The sequence below is a fragment of the Nannobrachium achirus genome, assembly GCF_963921795.1.
Source record: "Nannobrachium achirus genome assembly, chromosome: 21".
NCBI classification, from domain to species: domain Eukaryota; kingdom Metazoa; phylum Chordata; class Actinopteri; order Myctophiformes; family Myctophidae; genus Nannobrachium; species Nannobrachium achirus.
This window is the reverse complement of record NC_137828.1, coordinates 40,144,769-40,170,266: the sequence shown is the minus strand read 5'-3', so window position 1 is coordinate 40,170,266 and position 25,498 is coordinate 40,144,769. Positions and strand designations below refer to the sequence as shown.

The window sequence follows — 25,498 nt, the reverse complement described above, 5'->3', positions numbered from 1 at the left end:
CGCACCGTGCACAATCTGTGCGCGACTCATCTAGTAGACGTGTAGACTCGGTGACCGCTTTCGAATAAAAAAAAATCCATTGAAATAGACATATCCGTTGCCACGCTGTATCCCTGCTTATCTGCCAGTGTTTACATGAAAAAACATTGAAAAAAGCCAGCTGTGTGCTATGGTAACACGTGGACACGTGGACACCTTCGCGCACAAAACGCACGATATGTGCAGGGATCATAATCCAGGCGTGTAGAGACTGGATCAAAGTTTCCAAACGCAAAAATCGGATTGAAAAACGAGCTTTCCATCGCCGAGTAGCTTCCTCTTCTGTTACAATGTAAACCAACGGAGGCGGGACTATGGCCCAGGCTCAGACCGGATACGGAAAGCTAGATCCGGTCCAGACCGGAAATACGACCGGATACAGTTAGGGGGCGGGCCTAAAGAGCCAGAATCAGCGAAAATCAGCGATAATACTTTAATCCTTTCATAATGATTAAAGCTAATTAAACTTCCGGGATCGACGGGCATGGCACCGCGGTACAGCGGGAAATCTCCGGTTTCGACGGGGATCGCAGAGTATGAGTTAATGACATAGTTCAAAACTGAAAATGGGTGGTTCTCCACTTAAACTCAAGTACAAATCTGACTGAGCAACTTTCACTTGTAGTTGAGTAATATTTGACCTAGAGACATGGTCTATATACTTTGACTCAAGTGCCGGGGTTGAGTACTTTGTCCACCACTGATCTCACTTCCTGTGAGAAGAGACAGAGCTATTAGTCATTTCTATCTATCTGTCTGTGTGTCTCTTCCTCTGTCTGACCTCATTCTGGTTCTCTCTCTTTCATCTCCGGCTGTCTTAAAGGCCACTTTGCCTATCTGGAAGCCACACCGGTGGGACTGAAAGGCGATAAAGCCCATATCAGGAGCTCTGTTTGGAAAGAGTCTAGTGCCATCTGCAAGCTCTCTTTCTGGTATTACATCTCCCGCAAGGCCTCGGGAACCATCCGTCTGCTGATCAAGGTACATTTACACTTACAATTTAATTTACAATTTAAGCATTTAGCCAACACTTTTAATCCAGAGCGATTTACAGTAAGCAGGGTAAACACAAGGTAATAATACATCAAATGCATAGAAATAGTAATCTACTAATCATCAGTCTAAACAGTATAATAAAAATAATAACCAATCTGTACATTGAAACTATACAAACTTTATAGGATGCCTGGTCAACAAATGAACCTGGCCATCTGTCTACATACCGTAACATGCTATCCGAATAAAACTTTAGCCTTTGCGTAAGCCTTGCAAGGTTGTCAAGGGTAGGGCATGTGCTACGGTCGGCAAGTGATATATGGGCTGAAGTGGAGTCTGAAGAGGTGAGTCTTCAGATTACGGTTTGTTTGGGAGTGAGTCTGCATTTCTAACTGCAATGGGGAGGTCGTTCCACAGTTTAGGAGCCAGAAGGGAGAAGAGTCTAGGATGTGTGGAGCGTTTTCCTGGATGTTTTAGGGAAGGCTCTGACAGTAAATCATTCATAGACTAACAGGACGTGGTTCAGATGTACAATAGGTTATTTTCCCCGGGTGTGACAGTGTCTGTCTGACTAAATAAATTGATATCAGCAGGACATTTCGCAAGGACGTTTCGATGCCGCTTTACTGGGCAGACACAGCCGATGTAATAGATAATAGAGCATCTACAAGTTCACACTGCGTCGCACCGTGACAGGTTGTGAGCTTGTAGATCTGCAGTTTTTTGCTACTTTTGAGTGTGAAAGTGCTTAATTCTGTTTTGTAGGTTGTATGAACTGTGAACTGTGACTAAACAGCGTTGATTTGTCGACTAAAACGATAACGATAAACTTTTGTTGACTGTGTTTTTTCACTGACGAAAATGAAATAAAAACGAAATAAAAACTAAGCTGTGATGACTAAAACTAAGACAAAATATATTGACAATTTTGTCAACAAATAAAAACTAGACTAAAATGTTAGGGAGAACTAGTGGAGAAGAGAGTCATTTTATGTTTGGTTGCTCTCAGGTGTTGCGTGCTGAAAATAGCAGATCTACTGCGACGCGTTGTGAGCTTGTAGATCTGCCATTTTCAGCACAAAACCAAGTGTAAAATCAGTCATTACGATGCCATCAAGGCCTGCCAAAATACTGTACATTTCAGTTGACTAAAACTCTAGATTTAGTCGCCTAAAATCTTATGATATTTAGTCGACTAAAATTAAACTAAAACTTTTCACGTGACTAAATTATGACTAAAACTAAATTACATTTTATTAAAAAGACTATGACTAAAACTAAATCAAAATGTGTTATCAAAAACAACACTGTGACTAAATGATGACTACAGGTTATTTTATTCATTTCCTTGAAAGCAACAGTTTTGAGCGTACAAGGTTTCTGCCTGACAGCGACGATAAAAAGGAACGCTCTGCAGATTCACCATCTATCCACCTTGAAATGTAGTCCCCATGGTTACCTTTATGTTCTCATGGTTGTGTTCATTAGAGGGGAAAGTGAACCGATCAGCTGCTGTCTGTCTCTGTGCGTTTGTCCGGTGTTTCCCAACCTGGGGTCCGGGCCGCCAAACTGCTAGGGTAGCGGTCCGTGCACCTAGGCTGCTGATGCAGCCTGGCAGCGTGTCGCGGGTTTGACTCCTGATACTTTGCTGTGTGTCACTCCCCTTCAATCTCTCCAAATTTCCTGTCAGTAAAGGCAAAAGCCCAGAAAATATTGAAGAAATGTAATAAAATAAGCTGTACTTAGAAGCTGCGTATGATAAGAAACGCCTCCACCTGCCTCTGATTAGCCTACCAACTTCCATTTCTGTGATGCACGCAGTGTTGGGAAGTTACTTTGAAAGTGTAACTTGTACAGTTACAAGTAACTCACCATGGCAGTAACTTGATCAAGTTACAGTTCTACCCCTGGAGAAATGTAACCTGTAAAGTTTCAAGTTACATAGAAAAAGTAACTTCTGTTACTTTTTTTTTTTCAATGTTAAATTGAGAATGTACATTTGGTGTCTAAGAAACTAAATATAATATTCTACAAAAAAAGTCACATGGCAGCAGAAATATGCCTCTTAACTGAGTTTTATACTTTTATTTAAAAAAAGGTTAATATTTTCTTTAGTAAACATCTGTGTTCCTAAAATAAAGTTAAAAAATAAGAAGAAAATCATGAGGATGCTGTTACATAGGACATTTGATAGTCAATCTTGTCACATCACATCTCTATGCATATGAACTAAAATGTTACATGACATTTGATCGTAACAGTAAAACTATACTTAACTTTACTGTGAAAATAAATTGGGCTCATGCCTCAACTGAGTTTTATACTTTTATTTAACAAAGGTTGACATTTTCTTTTGTAAACATCTGTGTTCCTAAAATAAAATTCCACCAAAAAAGAGGATCTGTTGAGGATACTGTACATTAGTCATGACATTTGATCGTCGATTTTATCACATCTCAATTGTAAAACTGTAACTTAACTGTAAAAAAAGAGAAAAAGACTGGTGCCTTGTATAGTGATAGCTTCACCTTTGCTATACTATTAATTAAACTGTTACATGAGATTTGATTGTCAATCTTAACAAAACCTAAATGTAAAACTGTAACTCCGCTTGTATTTTGTAACTTGAGCCAAAAATTACCCAAAGCGTAACTCAGTTACCAGCAAGTTACATCAAAATGTAGTTACATGTAACTTTAACTTCCCCAACATGCCTAATCTGTCTCTGTCTGCAGGATTACGCAAGAACTACCCGACCAAATTACACAAAACTTGGAGGAGTGTCGCATTGGCCCACTTATATAATTATAACATACGTTTTTCAGAAAACTGTTTAGAAGACATAATCTGCCTCAGGTGACTTCAATGCCACTAAACCCTCTATTCTGGATGGATCTAAATTCCAAATACTACATAATTATATCAGCATACAATGACATCACACCATTGTCATGACAACCAATGTACTTGTCTTTAAAAGTAAACGTCCAACAAACCAGATGTCATTCAAACTGTTGTGTAAATTTGTTGCACTGATTCACGGTGGTGCTGCTGTGTGAAATGTTTCACTGGACGATACATCTGAAAGGAGGACCCAAGAATTCCTACCATGGTGCTGTACCAAGCTGTACTCATTTGGAGGATACAACAGCTACCTCAACTACAGGGATCAGATTGAAGTCCACATCTTCAACATATTGTCTTTGCGTTGGAGGAAGTTGCCCCCTGTGACAAATGGAACAGGACAAAGTCCCATTGAGGTTCCCTCCGGGCGCTGGGGCCACACAGCTGTGCTGGTAGAAGAAATTGTCTACATCTGGTAAGGATGGAATTCTTACTGCAATGTTCTTTATGCCTTTGATGTCGACACCCACAGCTGGTTCAAACCCAATATTTCTGGGACTATTCCAGAAGGAAGGAGGTCCCACTCAACCTGTGTCCTGGAGAAGGTAATTTATGTGTATGGAGGATTCAACCAGCTGAGTTTATATACTAATGATATGTACACGTTGGACACCAGCTCAATGGTCTGGTCTTTAATTAACACCAGAGACACTCCACCACCTGCTTCAGCATATCACTCTACCACCATCATCGGGACACAGATGTTTGTATTTGGGGGCTGTGGGAGTCGGTACTACTACAACAGCATCAGAGTCTTTGACACAGAAACCAACTGCTGGCTGAACACGCCTTCTGCACAGCTCCTCCCAGAAGAACGTTCATGTCATTCTGCCTTTGCCTACAATGGAGAGCTGTATGTATTTGGTGTCTGGAAATGGAACCAGTTCTTCAATGATCTGTGGAAATTCAGTCCAGAGACCTTTTCCTGGAAGCAGGTTGAGCCCAAGGGGAAAGACCCCTGTAGGATGCGTGGGATGTCCTGTTGCATGGAGGGAGATCGTATCATCATCTATGGAGGATCAGGATGCATATCCGTCCATACACTGTTCTATGACCTGTACATCTTAGATTTAAGTCCTAGCCTGAAGACGTTATGCAAGCTATCAGTTATTCATTATGGTCTGGATAAGTCTGAACTCCCACATGACATCAGGTGGGAACTGGCAACCATGACTACCAACAGCAGCAGAACAAAATGACAGGTTGATATTTTCTTTAGTAAACATCTGTGTTCCTAAAATAAAGTTAAACAAGAAGAAAATTATGATACTGTTGAGGATACTTTTACATGAGTCATGATGACATTTGATCGTCAATCTTATCACATCTCTATGCATATTAACTAAACTGTTACATGACATTTGATCGTAACAGTAAAACTATACTTAACTTTACTGTAAAAATAAATTGGGCCTATGCCTCTCAACTGAGTTTTATACTTGTATTTAACAAAGGTTGACATTTTCTTTTGTAAACATCTGTATTCCTAAAATAGAATTCCACAAAAAAGTGGATCTGTTGAGGATACTGAACATTAGTCATGACATTTGATCTTCAATTTGATCACATCTCAATTATAAAACTGTAACTTAACTGTAAAAAAAGAGAAAAAGACTGGTGCCTTGTATAGTGATAGCTACACCTTTGCTATACATATTAATTAAACTGTACATGACATTTGATTGTCAATCTTAACACAAATATAAAACTAACTTTGCTTGTATTTTGTAACATGAGCCAAAAATTACCCAAAAAGTATCTCAGTTAATTGACAGCAAAATGTAACTCAGTTACAAGTAACTTTAACTTCCCCAACACTGGACGCACGCAGTAGCTTGCCCTCCTGCCCATAGAGGTATGGCTCCCACCTCGAGATGCAGATGCCCCCAAGCCGAAAGGATGCGTCTACCTTTCTATGTCTATGGTGCATCCTTGCCATGTCAGCATGCGTCGGCCGGTGTGTTGGTGTACTGTAAAACACTGCATGAGCCTACGTGTTTAGTGCAATTTGCACAGAGGCAGGTGGGCGAGTCATCATGTAAATTAGCAAGAGTTTGTTTTCCATCAAACAGCAAGGGGTGATATCCCGCCAAGTGAGATTAGCATAGCATTACTCTAGCAAATGCTGCAGCCAATATAATGTAGCCTACCCAGTGCTATGCACTGCATTGTGTGCTCTGTGTGTGTGTGCGTGCGTGCGTGCTAGGCCTGTCACGATTTACGAAAAAATCGATTTAAATCGATTTTATTGGGGGACGGTGAAAATCGATTTTTTTAAAAACGAATCGCGATTCGACCACCAGAGGTCGCCCTCGACTTAAACTCCATTCTGTCTTCAACGTACGTCTAACGTCAGGTAGACGCAGGCAGCGGCAGCTACAGTAGGAAGGCTCACCCACTCACAGCTGCCAGCGTGCCTCCGGGCTGCAGAGCAGAGCTCCGCGATTTCGATTGACAAAGAGAGCAGTTAGTTGAGTGCTGTGTCATTACTTTGCTGCTACAGAGCATAGCACTAATCAGTGCTAAGGGCTAACAACAACAATGCTACGTACAGATGCATGTCTCTGCCACTGGTTACAATGTGGAAACAACGTTTTTAGTGAAAACAAGAATTGACACAGTCAATATATAAGCCGGTGGAATGGTAAACAAGAATTGACACATTCAATATATAAGCTGGTGGAATGGTGTGTTAGAAAGTCAGGGACTTTGAACAGTCTATCCACAATGAGACACTAGGTCTTGACTTTGATGAATTATTGATTTTGAAAAGAGGGTAAGAGTTGTTATTATGCCTTAGTTTGTGCCTGGCTTACAGTACAGTTGGCTTGCTATGTACCACAAAAAAAAAAAAAAGCATTCTTTGATACAGTATTGAAAAAAGTGTAAGAGTGTTGTTTAAAAAAAGAACAGGATTTGACATTTAAGAATTGATAAGTTTACACTATCTGTCATTTGCTATTTGCTACTGTATAGAGGATAAGAGAACATCTAAAACATACAGGATTCCTTGTAAGAGAAGACAAGTGAACTGAAATTTAATTGTTGTTTTTTGTCATTTGATAGTTCTACTGTATTGAAAAGAGCATAAGAGAACAGTATTGAACAGTAAAAGAAAAGAAAATACTGGAATTGTAAGAATTGTGGATTTTTCGGGGGTAATCTTTCTGGAAAAAAAATTTGTGTTGAAAAAATCGTGAACCTTGAATCGTGATTCGAATCGTATCGTGAGTTGAGTGAATCGTGACAGGCCTAGTGCGTGCGTGCGTGCGTGCGTGCGTGTGAGACCTATAAAGGAAGCCTTTATGACCAAGGTTATTAAATACCAACCACTTCTACATACCATCTCAGAGCTGGGCTATAGGTGCAGACTGTTACCAGACTTACCACAGACTGTTGTTAGAGGGTTTCAACAACTTGGGATGCCTAAAAAGGAGGCAAAAAGCCTGGCAAAGTATTGTTCTGTCTCTGCACTTATGGCGGGGATGCTGTCACATTACATTGTGTGTGAGCGTGTGCGTGTGAGAGAGAGAGAGACATAATCCATTCCACCATAGTGAATTTACAGGAAGCAAGAGTTTCATCAACGTACAATAGGGCTGCACTGTGTGTTACCTCTTATACAGTATACATTACTCTCCTGGCACACTGCAGACATATCTGGACTATTCATTTAACTCAGAGAGAGTGTAAAAATGTGCCCTTACTTGTCTGTGCCTTGCTCACGAGGATTAGTAGGACTTGTATAATTGGTACTGTGATTAATTTATTAAAGTAAAACACTTATGCTGGTGGAGTGACTGGTGGCTCAGCGAGAAACCTTCCTTTTGTGAAGGTTGGGAACGTGGAGTGTGTGTGTGTGTGTGTGTGTGTGTGTGTGTGTGTGTGTGTGTGTGTGTGTGTGTGTGTGTGTGTGTGTGTGTGTGTGTGTGTGTGTGTGTGTGTGTGTGTGTGTGTGTGTGTGTGTGTGTGTGTGTGTGTGTGTGTGTGTGTGTGTGCGCGCGTGTGTGTGTGCGCGTGTGTGTGTGTATTTCCCAAGGTTTCAAAGAATTTTAAATTTATTTTATTATCATTGTACTTTTTTACATTCATTTAGTGTTTTGCCAATTATTTGGGGGCCAACTTAGAATATGGTCCACCAGTGGGCCCCGGCCCACATTTTGGTTATCACATTGGCATAGATCGACCATAAATTGCTCCTTGCGAGTTCAAGGACAAGGATTCGAATCAGACCCCTGTCTTTTCTTGCATGTCTGTCTCTCTTTTTAACAGACCTTTCTGAAGCATTAAAAAAGGCAAATGAATCCTCCCTTCAACACGTAACCCTTCCACTGTTCCCAATTCCAAGGCTACATGTGACTTGAATGATGACACAGGTTTCTGAGTGCCAGGCTGGTGGACATATGAGCACACATATTGACATGCTCCTGTTTGCATATAAAATGTAAATGGAAAATGGAAAATTGGACCTTTAAGGAAGGTCATCTCTAGTCATGGTGATCATGTGGTTGAATAGCACACACACACAAACACACACACACACACACACACACACACACACACACACACACACACACACACACACACACACACACACACACACACACGTACACACATAGGCATGGAGATTGGACAGAGCTCACGAGTCATGCAACAATGATTTGACAGAGAAGGAGAGTAAACCAGTCAAGTGTATGCATCGACAAGGAAGCTCTGTAATATGAATATGAACAGAGCTTGTAGCTTAGTTCTCCACACCAAATGTCTTTGCAGAAAATAGTCGATCTACAAGCTCACAATTTGTCTATTTTCAGAACATTTGCCCAGGAACAGGGACACTAGGGTTCATATGCCTACAGTAAGTTCTCCAGCACAGCAAAAAATCAATAGGCTACCATTAACAGTGTAACACAAGGGACAATGACCATGCCAATAGGCGAAATAGATTCAATTGTTCTCAATTTGAACCTGGTCTCCCATGAGCAAATCAGATTATGAAGAACCAATTCTATATTTCTCCTGAGGAAATGAAAAGTTTTTGCTTTTATATTGTTCTGGGATGTTTGCCGCATTCATAGATATGCCCTTATTCTGTCAAATTAACTGTAAAGCGATCCAATAAATTGCAACAATATTCAAGGTGGATCAAGGTTAGCCTTTATTGTCTCCCTTAAATTTGTCTTGGGGTTTGGAGAGAACAGATGGCATAGCCCCATAGCACACAGCCTCTCCATGCACATCTGCATAGATTAAAGTTCTCAGTCACCAGGACTGGTTTCAGTATTTTTTATACCATTATTAATAGCTTAAGTCAGTTATTCTCAAACTTTAATGTCATGGTCTCCCCTTAACTCTGACAGTGTTGACGGGTTCATTTGGTTCCATTTGTACACTGTCAGAGTTACAGACTTGTATGGGTCATTTTAGACCCCACAAAGGAACCGACAGAGTCCCTGGAATCCACTTTGAGAACCACTGGCTTAATATAAGTCATAAGCTATTATAGAAGCATAGAGAAAATAGTCTGTCTTCACAGATGCGTCACAGATAGGCTATTTCCGGTTATTATTTTAAAATTGGAGCGTTTGAAGTGGTCAAACTAGCAATATGTTCACAACCATAAAACCCTATTTTAAATAGCCAATGTATAGGTATAAAGTGCTCTCGTGGCCTATATTCGCTTCTTCTTTTGGCTTGTTTTCCTAGAACTGGTTTCTTATTTCTCTCACAAAATCTCGAAATACTAAGCCATGCGTTTTTTGCAGTCTATACAGATGTGCCGTTTCAAGTCTTCGGGCTTTAATGCTCTTTTCCTGAACATTTGTATGTTTTCTACAGGTTTCTTTCCCTGTTTTGCCTTTCTCATTTTTATGGAGAATGGAGCATATTTTTGCAGAAACCTGCATATGGCAAGAAACCACTCCATTCCCTTTGAAGAGCAGAATCCACCTTCATAGGTAGATTTAAACTTCAATGTCAGAGAAAGTCATAAAAATTGCAAAAATAGCTGATCTACAAGCTCAATGTTCTGCCAATTCACTGGAACTCTACTGTCTGGCCAATGGCAGGACGTGTGAAGTTTTGAAATGGCACATCTGTATGGGCAAAGCTCCTCAGGAAACAAGCATTGCTGCAGAGCAGTGATGGCAGCGGTGGCTTGTTGCACTTTTACATTTTACAATGAAAGGATTTAGCAGACTCTTAAAATCCAGAGCGACTTACAGTAATCAAGATAGCGTAAACAAGAGGTAAGGATCATAAGTAAACCAAGAACCTATCATCAGTCTAAACAGTATAATAGTCTATAAAATAAAAAATTAATTGAAATTGAAATAGAAAACATTTTAATAACAAAAATGAATTTATTGAAACTAAACACTATAGGATGCCAGGTCAACAAATTAACCTGGCCATCGGTCTACATAACATGTTATTTAAATGTCATTTTAACCGTTGCATAAGCCTACAACGTCGTCAAGGCTAAGGCAGGTGCTATGGCAAGTGCTAGGGGCTATAATTTGGAGTCTGAAGAGGTGACCTTTGATGCTGTCAATGTTGAATGGCAGACCTCCTCCTCGGATACGTGGCTGCCTGTCTCCAGGCTGTTGCAAATGCTCCCCAAATAGCTGATCTGTACCCATTGTGAGGTTGTAGGGTAACGAGTTTCTATTCCAACATATCCCCATTCCGACACAACAGGTTAGCATTCACCAGCGTTGGCAGGTTAGCATTTCACCAGGTTAGCATTCACCAGCGTTAGTTTGACTGAGGTTAGGGTTAGGTTTAGGTGGTCGGAATGGCAATATGTCGGAGTGCCGACATGTAACCAGGTTGTAGATTGGCTAGTGCATAATGCCTTTTTTGTAAGTTTGGGTCTCGAGTGAACTGGTTTGGGCAGAATGGAATGTATTCCAGCAGGTGCGAGTACAGCTAATTTCCATAAGTACAGCACAGCAGGCATTCATTCCCCTCACAAGCCTGTGAGCTTGTAGATTTTTTTACATTTTGAAAACTTGAAATGGAACATTCTGCATTGTCAGTAAAATGCATAATGAGTAGGCTACTTTTGCTTTTGGTACTTAATACATTTAGATTCCAATACTTTTGTACTTACTAAAGTAAATTCTTACTTGTATTTCTACATTGTGGTATTGACACTTTTACTCAAGTAAAACCACTGTCCAGCTTATTTCCATTCAAGGACAGCACAGGAGGCATTCCCTGCCGTAGACCCGTAGCACCTGGTTTCACATATCCATGATGGAATTTAGCAGAGGCTGATGTTGCTGATGTAATCAGCACCAACAGCGTCAGCACTCCCAACAATCTTCTTCCCCATCATGTTGTTGTTGTGCTCTCCTGATGAACTTCTAACGTGCTTGACAAACTTGACACATTTAGACTTAAACAAACAACACGCTCGTCTATCTTTCCCAAGTTGTAAGCATCACCCCAACACCGGAAGAGCAAGATGAATATTACATCACCGCTCTAATAGAAGTACTCTGCAGAGACAGGCATAAAAGTAAACAAAGTCAATTTTGTTCTGAATTGAAGGTGAGCCGACTGTAAAACAGCTGCCAATGGCCCCATAAAATGAAAAAGGCCATGAATATAAATTGGATTTCAGCTTAGCAGAACATCCAGTGTGCTAAGACATTTGAGAGATAGATTTCCATGAAATGTGTATTTCATGGCAATTTCAACTTTTCTCCTTGACTGTCATCAGGGTTGATGAAATGAAATGATGTAAATGTATATTCACTCTTTACCATGGCACAAAGTGGATTTGTGGTTGCACTGCGGTCGGCTGTGAACCCAGGAAATGAATCCGCAAATTGAACAAATAAGTGCCATTGCTAATGCTCTGAGACAATGCTTGCAAGCAAAGAGCAATCTTTATGGATTCAGCCTTCTTCTTTCTTCTATCTCCCACAATGAATGTAGTTTAGTCCCTCTGTAAGACCGCCTATTAACCTATGCTTTACTCTCACAGTAACAAGATTATTCTAGCCCGGGCTCCCATTGGCAATGAAGCCTAGGAGACAGCCTGCGCACGTCTTGACCCAAGGGTACGCTTTCAAACTGCAGAGTGAAACATGACATTGCATGTCCTCTGTTTTGAGTAGATTACACTCTTTCTGCAGCGAAAGCCCTTTGGCAACTTTTTCCAACTCCTGCTGTAAACTTATATGATATCCAAGTCTTCTTGGATCGGATATACTGCATGTGTTGTTCTTGCCAGACTATTTCACATTTGTTTGATTTACCTGACGAAGACCAGACAGGTAGAAATGTTGACGTCAATGCGCTGTGGGAAAAGCAAAACCAGTGTGTGGGTCAGGCAAGTGCACACATAGACATCAAAGGGGGCTTGAGCCCCTGCCCTTTTATCCGTCTGTAAAAAGTGCCCTCTCCAGACCACAAATGTAGTTTTTACTATGGTAAAAGAATTGCAAATGCCCCCTTTCCATGCCATACCTGAAGGCAGCATTCAAGCGAATTGCCTTTTCCAAACTCTCCCGAACGCAGCAGCTTATCTTGAAAGAATTTCCCTCTGTATAGAAATCCATGCTGTTACGCCACATATCCAGTATTGACTTGATTATGCTTAGTTCAGTGTGGTATCAAGCACCGAAAATAGACGACTTCCAAGCTCACAACACGTCGCAGCATGGCGCGTTGTGAGCTTGGAGGTCAGCTATTTTCGATATTTTCACCAAAAGGCCCTTTTAGAAATGTCAGCCCCTGCCTCTCTAACAATCTCTGCATGTCCCTGGCGTCGGTAATCCTTTTCTCTTTTTGGACAGAAGAACATCCAGTACTTCTGCATGCACAAAGATCACAGGAAGGCATCAGCATTAAGCCTCACTTCACATTACACTGGTCCTGTTTTGGGCCAGGGGACCATGAAGTTAAGGACGATTGATAGTTAAATCTATACTTCCATCTTATTAAACTCTATGGTTTATCCAAGGCAGTGCTCCTTATTGCATTCTACTGCCTTACTTGAATCTGGAGTGTGTTTTAATGATTGTACATATCACCTCAATTGAGAATGATCGTGTATGTTTAATTTTTTCCTCTCCAAAATTGGTGTCATTTGGAGTCGTAATCACAACCTAATCGGTCCGTTCAATCAAAAGTTTATGACCCCTCTTCTAGTTTACCTGTTAAGTCAAGTTAAGAAGTAAGGCAGAAACAGAGGGTGTGGTGTGTGTATACAGTACCATGCTTTGTATGCAGCTTTATACCTCTGCTAAACGAAAGGATAAACAAAACAGGTGGTATTCCATTTCATACAGTATATGCCTCTGCTAAATTCCATTGCTATGGATATGTGAAACCAAACACAATTATCTCTATGATGTTATGATAAGGACTTAAGTAAATGGCTCATAGTGACTCCTCCTTTGGCACGACACTCAAAGCCTGTGGTGAAATGCTGGCTTATCCGCCCAAGTGACACATCCTGTTCAAATTCACATTCGTTTATTTCAAAGCTTTATTAGTCAATGCCTGGCCCAGTAACCATGGGAAAAAACCAAGAGGTCTTACCAAGCTATGCACGCTGGCCTTCCATGTAATATGTTCCACATGTGTGGCATCATCAGAGTGATGCATTACCAAAAAAACTCGTGGGGAGTTTGGAGACATTTTCAGTCTGAATAGTAAAAGCCCAGACTGTATAGGGACTATGATATTATGCTAATGGATATTTAATGACTACATTTGTATGGCATTCCCCTGCTACTCAGCAGCACATTTTGATTTAGTTTAGTCATAGTCTTTATAATAACATGCCATTTAGTATTACTCACGTTTGTCATCGGAAAGGTTTTAGTTTTAATCGACTAAATCTACAGTTGATTTTGTCAACAAAATTTTATTTTTTTTGGCAGGCCTTGATGGCACCATAATGGCAGCTTTTACACTTTGCATGGTTGCATGCTGAAAATAGCCGATCTACAAATGTCGCACTGACTCTGGAATGTAAATTTCAAAGTTAAAACGAACACTCCTCCAGGGTTCTACTTTTCTGTGACTGTTGCTGATTTTGTCTGCTTTCTTCTCCGCCAGACAGAGAATGAGCTGCGAGAAGTGTGGAACAAGACGGGCCACCAGGGGGACAGGTGGAACCAGGCTGAGATCCCCCTGAGGAAGCTGAGGAACTTTGAGGTGATCTTCGAGGGGGTCCGCTCCAGGGATGTGAGCGGGGGCGCCGCCTTGGATGACCTGGAATTCATAGATTGCTACCCCAGTGAGTGTCAAGAGCAAAATAAGTATGGAGGGGCCGAGGGTGGGAAAAAAGGCAGTTGATATTCGCCGTTGGAAGGCATTGGTAAAGGAAATGCTATTAAGCCACCAGGCTCTCTGAAGTCCTCTCCAGCTCTGTCCCTAAACTTAATCTCACCAAACCCAAGCCTAGATTTAACCTTTCTAATAATAATACCGGTAATAATAATAATCGATGGAATTTATATAGCGCATTTCATGAACCCAAGGATGCTTTATATCAAAAACAATGAACAACCAACAAACAAACAAAACAACAAACAACTATTTGCCATAAGCGTGAGATAACACGTGTCTTTTTAAGGCAGTCTTTAAAAGAGGCCAGCATGGGAAATCTCCATTGGGAGAGATTTCCACAGGGTGGGGGCGGGGCTGCCACACCGAAGGCTCTTTCCCCAAAGGTTTGCTTGCTTGTTTGGGGAATAGTGAGGTGGTCTGTGGACTGCAGGTTCTGCGACAGAGTATGTTTATGGAGGAGGAGTGTTACAGTGGAGTCAGGGCGTTGAGACCTTTTGTAGGTGAGAAGGAGGAGTTTGTAATAGATGCAGAACTTAACAGGACGCCAGTGCAGCTGTTCACGGGTGGCGGTGATGTGCTGCTAAGGCTTGTGCTATATGGCAGCTGAATTTTCGAACGCTGTAGTGTATAACCATGTGATTGGCCCTGACCAATTAAATGGCGTAATGCTCTGTCCAGACCGGCGAATTAGCAAAAGCGACGTGAATAAGCGAACCAAAAAGGCGAAGAATTCGCCATTCGCCCTTTTCCATACACACCAAAAAGCGACGCGAATATGCGTATAATATTCGCTTAATTCGCCTAAAAACGAGGGGGGCGATATCTGCCTGCATAGCCACAGGAGAAAGGAGAAGAAAGGAGAGAGAGGAGAGAGGAGAGAGGAGAACGGAGACAGGGAAACAAATAAAACAATGGAAACTACATGATGTGATGATGTGATGATGAGACCTGGCCGTGGTTGTTAGCCTATTAAATAAGAAAAGGAACAGAAGAGACAAGTGATAACACGCGTTCTCCGTTCCCCCTCCCTCAGCTCCGGCCGGGGGCAGAGTAGACAGGGTCGGTCAGTGTTTTATCATAGCCGGGTCGGAATGGCCGCATCACCCTCGGAATACGGGTCTGTCAATCATTATGTGTATTACCCGAGAGGACCCAAGAGGACCCGTACTGTGTGTGTACTTTCTGCTTTTTTATGCAAACTGTAAAGCAATCAATCAATGTGTGTGTGCGCGCTGGCGTGCACTATAAGGAACGAACTACTGGAGTTCTGTTTAACGTGTGTGCTGTGTTTAGGATGGCCTGACCTAGGAGGATCATGGTCTGTTAGCCGTGAGGCAGCGAGATGAATGGCTGTGCAACAGTGAGATGATAATGCTGGTCTAGGATCAGTTTAACAGCAGGGGGAAAAGATATTGGTGCGTGCGTAATGAATGCGTGATGCGTAGCCTGCTGCCAGGATGATGAGAAAGCAGCCGCGACCGCGTACAAGTTAAACCATGACTTTACTCTCTGTAGTTAGAAAATAGCCTAAAAGTATTCCTTTTAATCTCTGGCTTTTGTTTCGATCTTAATATTATAGATTCCTTGGTAGCCTTCTTCTGCCTGTCAATCAGTTAACAGCGCACGCTGCACGGCTGCAGTGAGTTACATGAAAGAGTTTTAATAATGATTAAATGGTCGGGTCTATCGGAAATAAAAGGATTTCGGGACAACATGTCACGGGTTTCGGTCTGTAAAAAAAGAAAGTCAGCTAACTAAAAGTTAACTTTAAGTAACTAAAAGTAGCCTACGTTTACTTGAGTAGCCTGTACTTGTAGGTATTTGTACTTGAGTCGAATTTCCAGTACTTTCCTTCTAATCCACTCATTTCGGATCCTATTGTAGGCTATTTAATACCCAGCGATTTATTTTTAAAACATTAGTCTTTTTGCAGATATAAAGTAGCCTACAATAACAAACACATAAACCATGCTTTTACCAGTAAGACATTCGAGTAGGCTACTTTTTCCAAGCAGCCACGCAGACGAGACACGGAAAAGGAGAAAGACACTGTTCCCCTCGGCCTCAATGTAACGTGAAGGTCCCTCCACCATTCTCTCTCTCTCTCTCTTGAAATAGGGTAGAGTGAGCTTACTTTGATACAGAGAGAGAGAGGAATTCGCCTTTGAACGTTCGCTAAATTCGACACAAGGGCGAATAAAAAACAGACGCCTTTTCGCTTTTTCGAAATTCGCTTTTGGTGTGGATGCTTCCATTGACTTTATAAGGTTTTTAAAAAAAGGCGAATTATACGCTAATTCGCTATTCGCCAATTCGCCCTCAGTGTGTACGGACCTTTACTCTCACACAAGGTCCAATGACTTAAAGGACAACATTGTTTTTTTACAACAAGGGTTCATATTTTAGATGGTCATTAGAGAAAAGAAAAGATGAGTGTTAAAATGTTTTCATTTACTTTCTATCGTTTTAGTGATTTTAACGATTTTGATTTGCATGCCAACTATGTGGCCAACTATGTATTTTTAGACACAATAAGCCCATTCCCAAGATGCGCCGCAATCTTTCATGTGCAGATGTGACTTATGGGGGCTGGTGTAAATTGTAACAAAGAAATTGCCTGCTTATTGTGTCTAAAAAGACATATTTAGCCACAGCATGCCCCAGGCCCCCCACCCAATGAAAACAAAATACTAAAATCGCTAAAACAATAGAAAGCAGTAAACGAAAACATTTTAACACTCATCTTTTCTTTTCTCTCATTACAATCTAAAATATGAACCCCTTAATATCCACTAATCCTCCCAAAAGGTGCCGTAGTAAGACCAAACCAATTTTGTTGAAAACATACAAATAAAAGATTATCTATCTTTAGCTAGTTTTCTGATGTAGCAGAGTGACACAGCCTCAGTCTGATGACCTAAAAGTCTAATATCTCCCCCTGATTATAGAGTCTTATTTGGTCTAGTGATGCGAGGAAGCTGTGTCTAACAGCCAGCACTGCAAAACAAGTCCCCAACAGACAAACCACAGATCCAAAGACATTTTAAAATGAGCATTTGTACCCAACTTTCACTGGCAATGCAGCAACAAAACACGTCAAAGATAACAAGGCCAATGTAATTGTGCTTCTGGAAAGCAGAGGGCAAGTTGTGGAGAGGAGAGTCCTGGTTGTGCAGTATTAGACTTCCACATGGGAGAGCCGCGGGTCCGGGTGTTACATTTACTTTTATTATTTATTTATTGATGTATTTATATTCTGCTGCCTCAGCCCTTGTGGTAGTCTCGTCTTTAGATAATTATCTTTGTGGTCTATTGATCTCAATAATGGATGCTGTATTTTGTGAATGGGAGATTAAAAACTTCAGAAGGTGCAGGGGAGATAAGTGGTTTAAAAAATGAATGGGGCCGTGTCTCACATTTCCCAGACAGATACTATATGAATTAGATAGGGGAAAATAACAATGCCCGTAGAAAACACAACCTATGCAAATCTTTAGCGATGATAATCGCAGGCATTATGTGGCATCTTGGCCCTTGCTTGAATAATGTGGATCAAATTAGATTAAACAGTTGTGTCAGCATTTACTTATGCAGCTCCATTTTTTTTGCATTGCATTCTTGCTCCATTTACTGTAGGTACACTTCTTGATTCTATGCGACGTCAGTGTGAGTGCACATTCAGTTGGCTAACAGTGGAACAAAGAGTATGTATTATTGATGGAAAATACATTGTGTTATTAGATTACTTGCTCTAGCACTGGCATCATCCCTCATCATTAAAGCATCACAGTAATAATGTACAATTGATTGTGGTTGCTGCAAGTATTGCAGACTAGCCCCACCTGAAGCCCAGAAGCCTAATATCGCCTGTCTGTTTATCAGATCAACAATGGCAGATGACAGATGCTATTATTAGATACATAATTAATGTTATTGGCAGATGTTCCCAATTGAGCAGGGCCTGTCAAAGGAATGGGTTACACATCTCCATTCAGAAGATTGACTTCCATTATTCTAAATGGAGGTGTCACCTAAACCTAACCTTAACCCTAACCCTAACCTCAGTGGGGGTATTTCTGAATGGGGATGTTTCTAATTGGGGGTGTTTCTGAATTGAGGTCTGCCCCCAAAGGAATGGACACCATCTGTCCAGGCTCCAGAAAAAATATTAGCTGGAGAAGTTCAGTCGCCAGAGGCAGCACAGCAATTAAAGTTGCAGATATAGAGTAAGAAAGGGTACTATACGATACAGCAGATACAGGAATAACATCGTAAGAAGCAACAGTATACAGTACACCTGTAGAGCCTACAGCACTGCAGAACTCACATTCACAGTGTCTGTACATTGTAGGCTAAAACAGTGACAGCACAATGACAGTAATATTATGACATCACAGAAAATCCTGATATTACAGAGAGAGAGGAATACAGACAAGTACACACATTATAAAGGAAAGCAAGCAGACATTCGTGCAGATACGCCTGAACACAAACTGTGCAGAAAGGAATGAAGCTAACACAGATGTGTTCAATTATAGGTTGTATATTCATACAAAATAGATTTGTAGTTTATTCTGATCTTTTGCATTCCTGGATTCCACTCTGTCCTTGTGTCAGTATAGTTAATATCTTCACTCTGAAGCGCACACGCACCAAACTGGCATAAACCAGTGCATTCTTTGATCCCCATCAGCCCTGTTCCGTGTTCAAAACAAGGCCAGACAGGAGGAGAGTACAGTGATTACACTGGAATGCCTTCGCCCGCTTTTTGTTTACTTCTTCTGTGTGCTGCTCAAATCCCCTGGTGCCAACTGAAGGGGTGTGTTGTTGTGCACAGTACTCTTATGATAGACAGCCCAGAGTAAATAATGGTTAGTTCCAATAGAAAAGGCTTGCGGCCAGATATACTGTAGCAGTCTCATTAAGTTAAATGCGTTTCTCATTTATTGTAAATTGTGCCTCTCATGGCCATATTCGGAGCAATTTTTGGTCATAATACTCAGTGCTCATGGTTCCCTCTCTGACCTGGCCCTGTGTGTGCGTGTGTGTGATGAAGATGTTCTCATCTTAGCAGTAAAAGCACGCCTCCAAGTGCTGCCCACCTAGCTTAATCTGTCCATTTGGTATCCCAATAAGCATGATTCTTACTGGTACTGGTACTCTACACACCACAGACAGCATCAGGTTATAGAGACTTTGTCCCATATATCCTACTAATAAACGACCGAATGTCTGTCTGTCCGATGTCTGTCTGATATACACGCATGCTGACATCACTGATACTAAACAGTGCCCAAATTTGGAGATAACTGACATCACTGATGCTGCCTCCTGTACCGCGCATGTGTCGCCGCCATGGCAAGGTGTCAGATACCTGATGCCCTGTCAAGTACCCTACTGCTTCAAGTAGGGGACGCCATGGGTATGCCTACTGCTTCAAGTGCTTTCAGGGATGACGCTGATAGCAAGTACGAAGCGCGTCAGGGGGGTGAAGCAGGGGGGTTGAGAACGGGCTGAAATATAACTGCAAATACACCGGATGTCATTGTGACCAGGGCAGGAATTTCAGGGAGGCCATGAAGGCCATGGCCGTTGTTGCCCCACAGTTTGGCCTTGTGACCCTCCAAAAAATGGCATGCCCTGAGGCCACAGTGGCCTTACTGCCCCAGCTGACTGTACCACTCTCTCCTCTGTCTCTTTCTTGTCAATATGAAGACACCATAGTGACTCTTAATTTCTTTGACGGTGTCTTTTGTTGAGATTCTCAGCTATATCTTTATCCATATCTTCTTTGCCTTTTTTTTACAATTTTTAAAAACACTTTAAAATACTTCAAATAGCCGATGCACATCGTCACGTTGTGAGCTTGTAGATCAGCTATTTGAAATATTCAAAAATGGTTTTGAAAATAGTTAAAAATGTCAAAAAGGTTTAGGGATAAGGGTTAAGGCATGGATGAAAATAGAGCCCTCTGAATTTTTACATCCCCATCTTTAAACCAATGCCAGGGGTCATCAATGAGCCCGTACACGGACAAACGTGTCCCTGGCAAGACTTGTCCCCTGCAAATCTTCTATTTACAAAATAAAAATACTACAGCCAGTATACAGTGGCTGACTTGCCAGTCTCCAGGTTTTCTTCAGAATAGGTAGGACACTATAATAGTGTCCCCAGGAATCCGCGGAGAAAAAGTCTTGATTCCGTGGAGAACAATCCTGATTCTGCGGAATTCTGCGGAGAACAATTCTTGATTCCGCGGACATTAAAAAACAACCTAAAATTACCAGTTAACAAGCTAAAAATTATATAGTTCTAATAATCAAGTAAAACCCTTCATGAAATAGCTACAATTAATTTTAATTAGTGGTTAGAATAATACAATATTCGAATAATCATTTTTGAGAATAAAAGACATTAAATCTATTTTTTTTAATTGTTATTGTTTTTAATAATTACTTTCTGTTGCAAAGACTATATTGTCATCCAAACCATGCCCATAGTAACCACATTTTAGAGGATAGCCTACCTACCTAGTATGGGTTTAATATTTATTTATTCTCTTCTGCATTAGCATTATTATTGCCAGGCATAGAGAGGAACTATAGTTCAGGTCAGGACAGGACAGGACAGAGTTTCTGTCAGGAATGTGGAGACAGTGGGACCATCCAGCGTCAGTGCAAGTAGCAGGAGGGAAGCTAAGCTATTCCCCCAGGCTCTGTATGAGGTGGCCACTGGCCAGACCATTGTTTTATAATAGTAGTAATAACTACTCCCGCCGCTCTGCCGCCACTCGCGACTGTTATTCCGCGGACGTCAGAAAAGTCTGCGAATGGGCGAGAAATCCGCGTGTGGTCGCGATTTCCGCGATAAATTCTGTGATCGCGGAATCTCGGATTCCTGGGGGGAATAACTATTGCAGGAAAACCAGTGGTCTAACAACGTTCAAGTACTTCAATACGTCTAGGCTACTTTACTTTAGTTTATAGCCGACTCATCACAACTATTTGTTCTATGTTGAATGTGAACCCTAGTCCCTATCAGACCCGCTCAAGTGACTTCCTGACGCTCAAAGTTCCATTTGCTCAAACAGAGCTAGGCAAGGGAGCATTCTCTATGAGCTCCAGAAGTCCTTAAAAATCAAATCATTGCCTTCTTTAGGTCAGTACAAGATAATGGTTTCTAACACTTTTGTTTTAGATTGTAACTGCTTTAATTAATATCTGTTTTAGTTTATTGAATATTGTATTTTTCTTGTATTCTGTCTATTTTTTAATATTGCTCTATATTGCTGTTGATTATTGTATTGTATCTTGGCTATGTTGCAAATGAGGGCCTGACCCTCAATTATACTTAGAGTTTAAATAAAGGTTATGAATGAACGAATGAATGAATGAATGAACTTTTACTTCAATACATTTAAAATAAGAACATATTTTATTCAACTGGATTATCATTGGACACCTCTTTACTCAAATCTAATCAGAATATTTTGCAAGTCACTCGTCATGATATTGGATTATACACAGATTCCACACTGTTCATATTCACAATAGGCGCCTGCTTTACATCAGCATCCATTGTTGTATGCTGATGTAAATAGGTTTAACGTTGTTAAACAGATTTTTAGGTTTTAAAGGACCTACACCATGAATTTTCACTTTTTCTATTTTAAAACCTTTTTTTGGGGTCCCACTGGCACCTTCTATCCTCACAAAGTCCTATTTCTGTACATTGTGTCTTTCTCTGGTTTTGGGAAGACAGAGATGAAAAGCTTTCCACAGGTTCTCAGAACAGTGCTGTTCTGAGAGTTGACGCATGTGACGTCACACGCGTTTCCCGTTTTTTTTTCAGAGTAAAAAAAAAAAAAAAAAATCAAAAAAAAATTTTTTTTTTCAGTTTTTTTTTTTCAAAACTTTTTTTTTTTCAAAACTTTTTTTTTTTCAAAACTTTTTTTTTTTCAAAAAGTTTTTTTTTTCGAATTTTTTTTTTCACATTTTTTCAAAAAACTTTTTTTTTCAAAAACTTTTTTTTTCAAAAAACTTTTTTTTTCAAAAAACTTTTTTCAAAAAACTTTTTTTTCAAAAACTTTTTTTCAAAACACTTTTTTTTTCAAAAAACTTTTTTTTTCAAAACCTTTTTTTTTTTTTTTTTAAACTTCTTTTTTTTCAAAAAACTTATTTTTTTTTCTGGAAAAACCCCACTAGATGCGCCCCTGAGCAAACAGAGGCCGTTTTGGTATTGCAGCTGGAGAGCCTCATTATAGTAGAGCTAGAACAAACAAAAAGAATGGTCAGAGTGTTTGTTGAGGGTTAAAACCTGTCTAAGACTCAATTTTGAGCATATATTTATACAAAAAATATAGTTTTAAAAGCATGGTGTAGGCCCTTTAAGAAATGTTGCTTAATATCCTCTTAGTACCCACTCAAGGACCCCTGGACTTTGAGAAACAATGGCCACTGGTGCCAGTACACCCAGAAACGCCACTGCAGAGAACCATACCAAAAAATGTAAATGTCTTATGGATGATGTGATTTTAACTTAACAGTTTAAGATCTGCGTTTCTTAAGTGCCCTTTGACATTAACGATCAGGGTACTAAAGTACCAGTAAGACTCCCTAATCGGGAGATAAGCGACAAAATCGTCCTGATGGTGGCGTTACAGTAGATGGGACAGATGCGTTTTGATTACATGACTGTAGAGATACTGTGCGATTTGCGTGATTTTAGGGCCAAATCTGTAGGTGTCCAAAAATGTGTTTTAAAAAAATCGGCCTGAAGGTGGCGCTAAATGGGACAGGTCCATGTTGATGAGATGAGTGTGGACATACTGTGTACCGATTTGTGTGATTTTAGGGCAAAATCTGTAGGAGCAGTGTCCAAAAATGTGTTTGAAAAAATCGGCCTGATGGTGGCGCTATATGGGACAGGTCCATGTTGATGACATGAGTGTAGACATACTGTGTACCGATTTGTATGATTTTAGGGCAAAATCTGTAGGAGCAGTGTCCAAAAATGTGTTTAATAAATTCTGCCTGAAGGTGGCGCTATATGGGACAGATCCATGTTGATGAGATTAGTGTAGACATACTGTGTAGCGATTTGCGTGATTTTAGGGCAAAGATTGTAGGAGCAGTGTCCAAAAATGTGTTTTAAAAAATCGGCCTGAAGGTGGCGCTATATGGGACAGATCCAAGTTGATGACATGAGTGTAGACATACTGTGTACCGATCTGCGTGATTTTAGAGCAAAAATTGTAGGAGCAGTGTCCAAAAATGTGTTTTAAAAAATCGGCCTGAAGGTGGCGCTAAATGGGACAGATCCATGTTGATGAGATGAGTGTAGACATACTGTGTAGCGATTTGCGTGATTTTAGGGCAAAGATTGTAGGAGCAGTGTCCAAAAATGTGTTTTAAAAAATCGGCCTGAAGGTGGCGCTATATGGGACAGATCCAAGTTGATGACATGAGTGTAGACATACTGTGTACCGATCTGCGTGATTTTAGGGCAAGAATTGTAGGAGCAGTGTCCAAAAATGTGTTTTGCAAGAATCGGCCTCATACGAATAGGTACCGGCCCCGGCTCTCCCGGTGGCTCCTAGCCCGAGTTAAGGCATTTTATGTGAGCTGCAGTGGAGGGGGTCCTCCACTGGGGGCGCCACCACTTTTGCATCCGTTTTGGAGCACCAGGAGTCGGTGGTCCCCGGGAATTCCCCGTGAGCAGCCCCGTTGGGGTGGTCATTTGGTCATTTTTGCACATTTGGTCATTTTTTACACCTGGGGGTCCCCCAGGGACTTGGGGGTCCCTGGAGCTCCGGGGGTCCTTGGAGGTTGTAGTTTGGCAGGCAAGGAGTGTGTGTGCAAAATCTGGCATGGATCGGGGCAACGGTTGCGGAGATATGAGCAGGGCAAAAGTGTGACGTGTGACGTGTGACAGACTGACGGAGTTACAGCCGGTGGAGGTTTGGATAGTATAGGAGTATAGGAGTGTAAGTAACTGTGACCTACGGTCGCAATAATCTGATTTTTAGTAGGAATTGAATCTTAAAAAATCAATTTTCATTTTTTGATGGAGCTAATTGAAAGAAAATTGATTTTTTAAGATTCAATTCCCACTAAAAATCAGATTATTGCGACCGTAGGTCGCATTTACTATCAAACCCTGCACAAAGTGTCAGTCCGTCAGTCAGTCTGTCTGTCACACCTCACACGTCACACTCTTGCCCTGCTCATATCTCCGCAACCGTTGCCCCGATCCATGCCAAATTTTGCACACACGTTCCTTACCTGCCAAACTACAACCTCCAAGGACCCCCGGAGCTCCAGGGACCCCCAGGTCCCTGGGGGACCCCCAGATGTAAAAAATGACCAAATGTGCTAAACTGACCAAATGACCACCCCCACGGGGCTGCTCACGGGGAATTCCCGGGGACCACCCACTCCTGGTGCTCCAGAACGGATGCAAAAGTGGTGGCGCCCCCAGTGGAGGACCCCCTACACTGCAGCTCACATAAAATGCCGTAACTCCGGCTAGGAGCGACCGGGACAGCCGGGGCCGGTACCTATTCGTCCGCCTTGCCGGCGCGGAGACCTCACCCCTCATTTCTCACATGGCCCTCTTCTAGCGCCACCATGAGGCCGATTCTTGCAAAACACATTTTTGGACACTGCTCCTACAATTTTTGCCCTAAAATCACGCAAATCGGTACACAGTATGTCTACACTCATCCCATCAACATGAATCTCTCCCATATAGCGCCACCTCCAGGCCGATTTTTAAAAACACATTTTTGGACACTGCTCCTACAGATTTTGCCCTAAAATCACGAAAATCACTACACAGTATGTCTACACTCATGTCATCAACATGGACCAGGAAGATTTTGGCAAAACACATTTTTGCCCTATTTGTGGAGATAAGTGACCTACGGTCGCTTATCTCCCGATTAGGGAGTGTTACTGGTACTTTAGTACCCTGATCATTAACACTCTAATAATGATCCCCGGGCTTTTTAAGCATGAATAATGACCGGTGGATGATGTCAATAGGACAATTGTCTTTAGTGCTTTGAAAAGTTCACATCCATCACCTAGGAAAAAGAAGAAACTGAAGAAGGTAAGAAAGTAGACAAAAGTTGAGAAATAATAACAATAATACTTGACCTTTACAGCAATCTTTGAAAATGGGTTATAAATTGCTCCATATACGCCTTCCCTCTCAGCTTTCCTACTTACTATCTTAAAAAAAA

General features: G+C 41.2%; 1 protein-coding gene across 1 annotated transcript in view; it reads left to right on the top strand.

Annotated features, from left to right (window-relative positions):
* Positions 1-25,498, top strand: part of malrd1 (MAM and LDL receptor class A domain containing 1) — a gene marked incomplete at its 5' end in the record, with an annotated part of 149,594 nt that overhangs the window by 72,795 nt on the left and 51,301 nt on the right. Inside the window, 2 exons of the mRNA XM_080751770.1 lie at positions 863-1,020; positions 14,020-14,200. Coding sequence (XP_080607896.1) covers positions 863-1,020; positions 14,020-14,200 — 339 coding nt within the window. The remainder of the gene's footprint in view (positions 1-862; positions 1,021-14,019; positions 14,201-25,498) is intronic.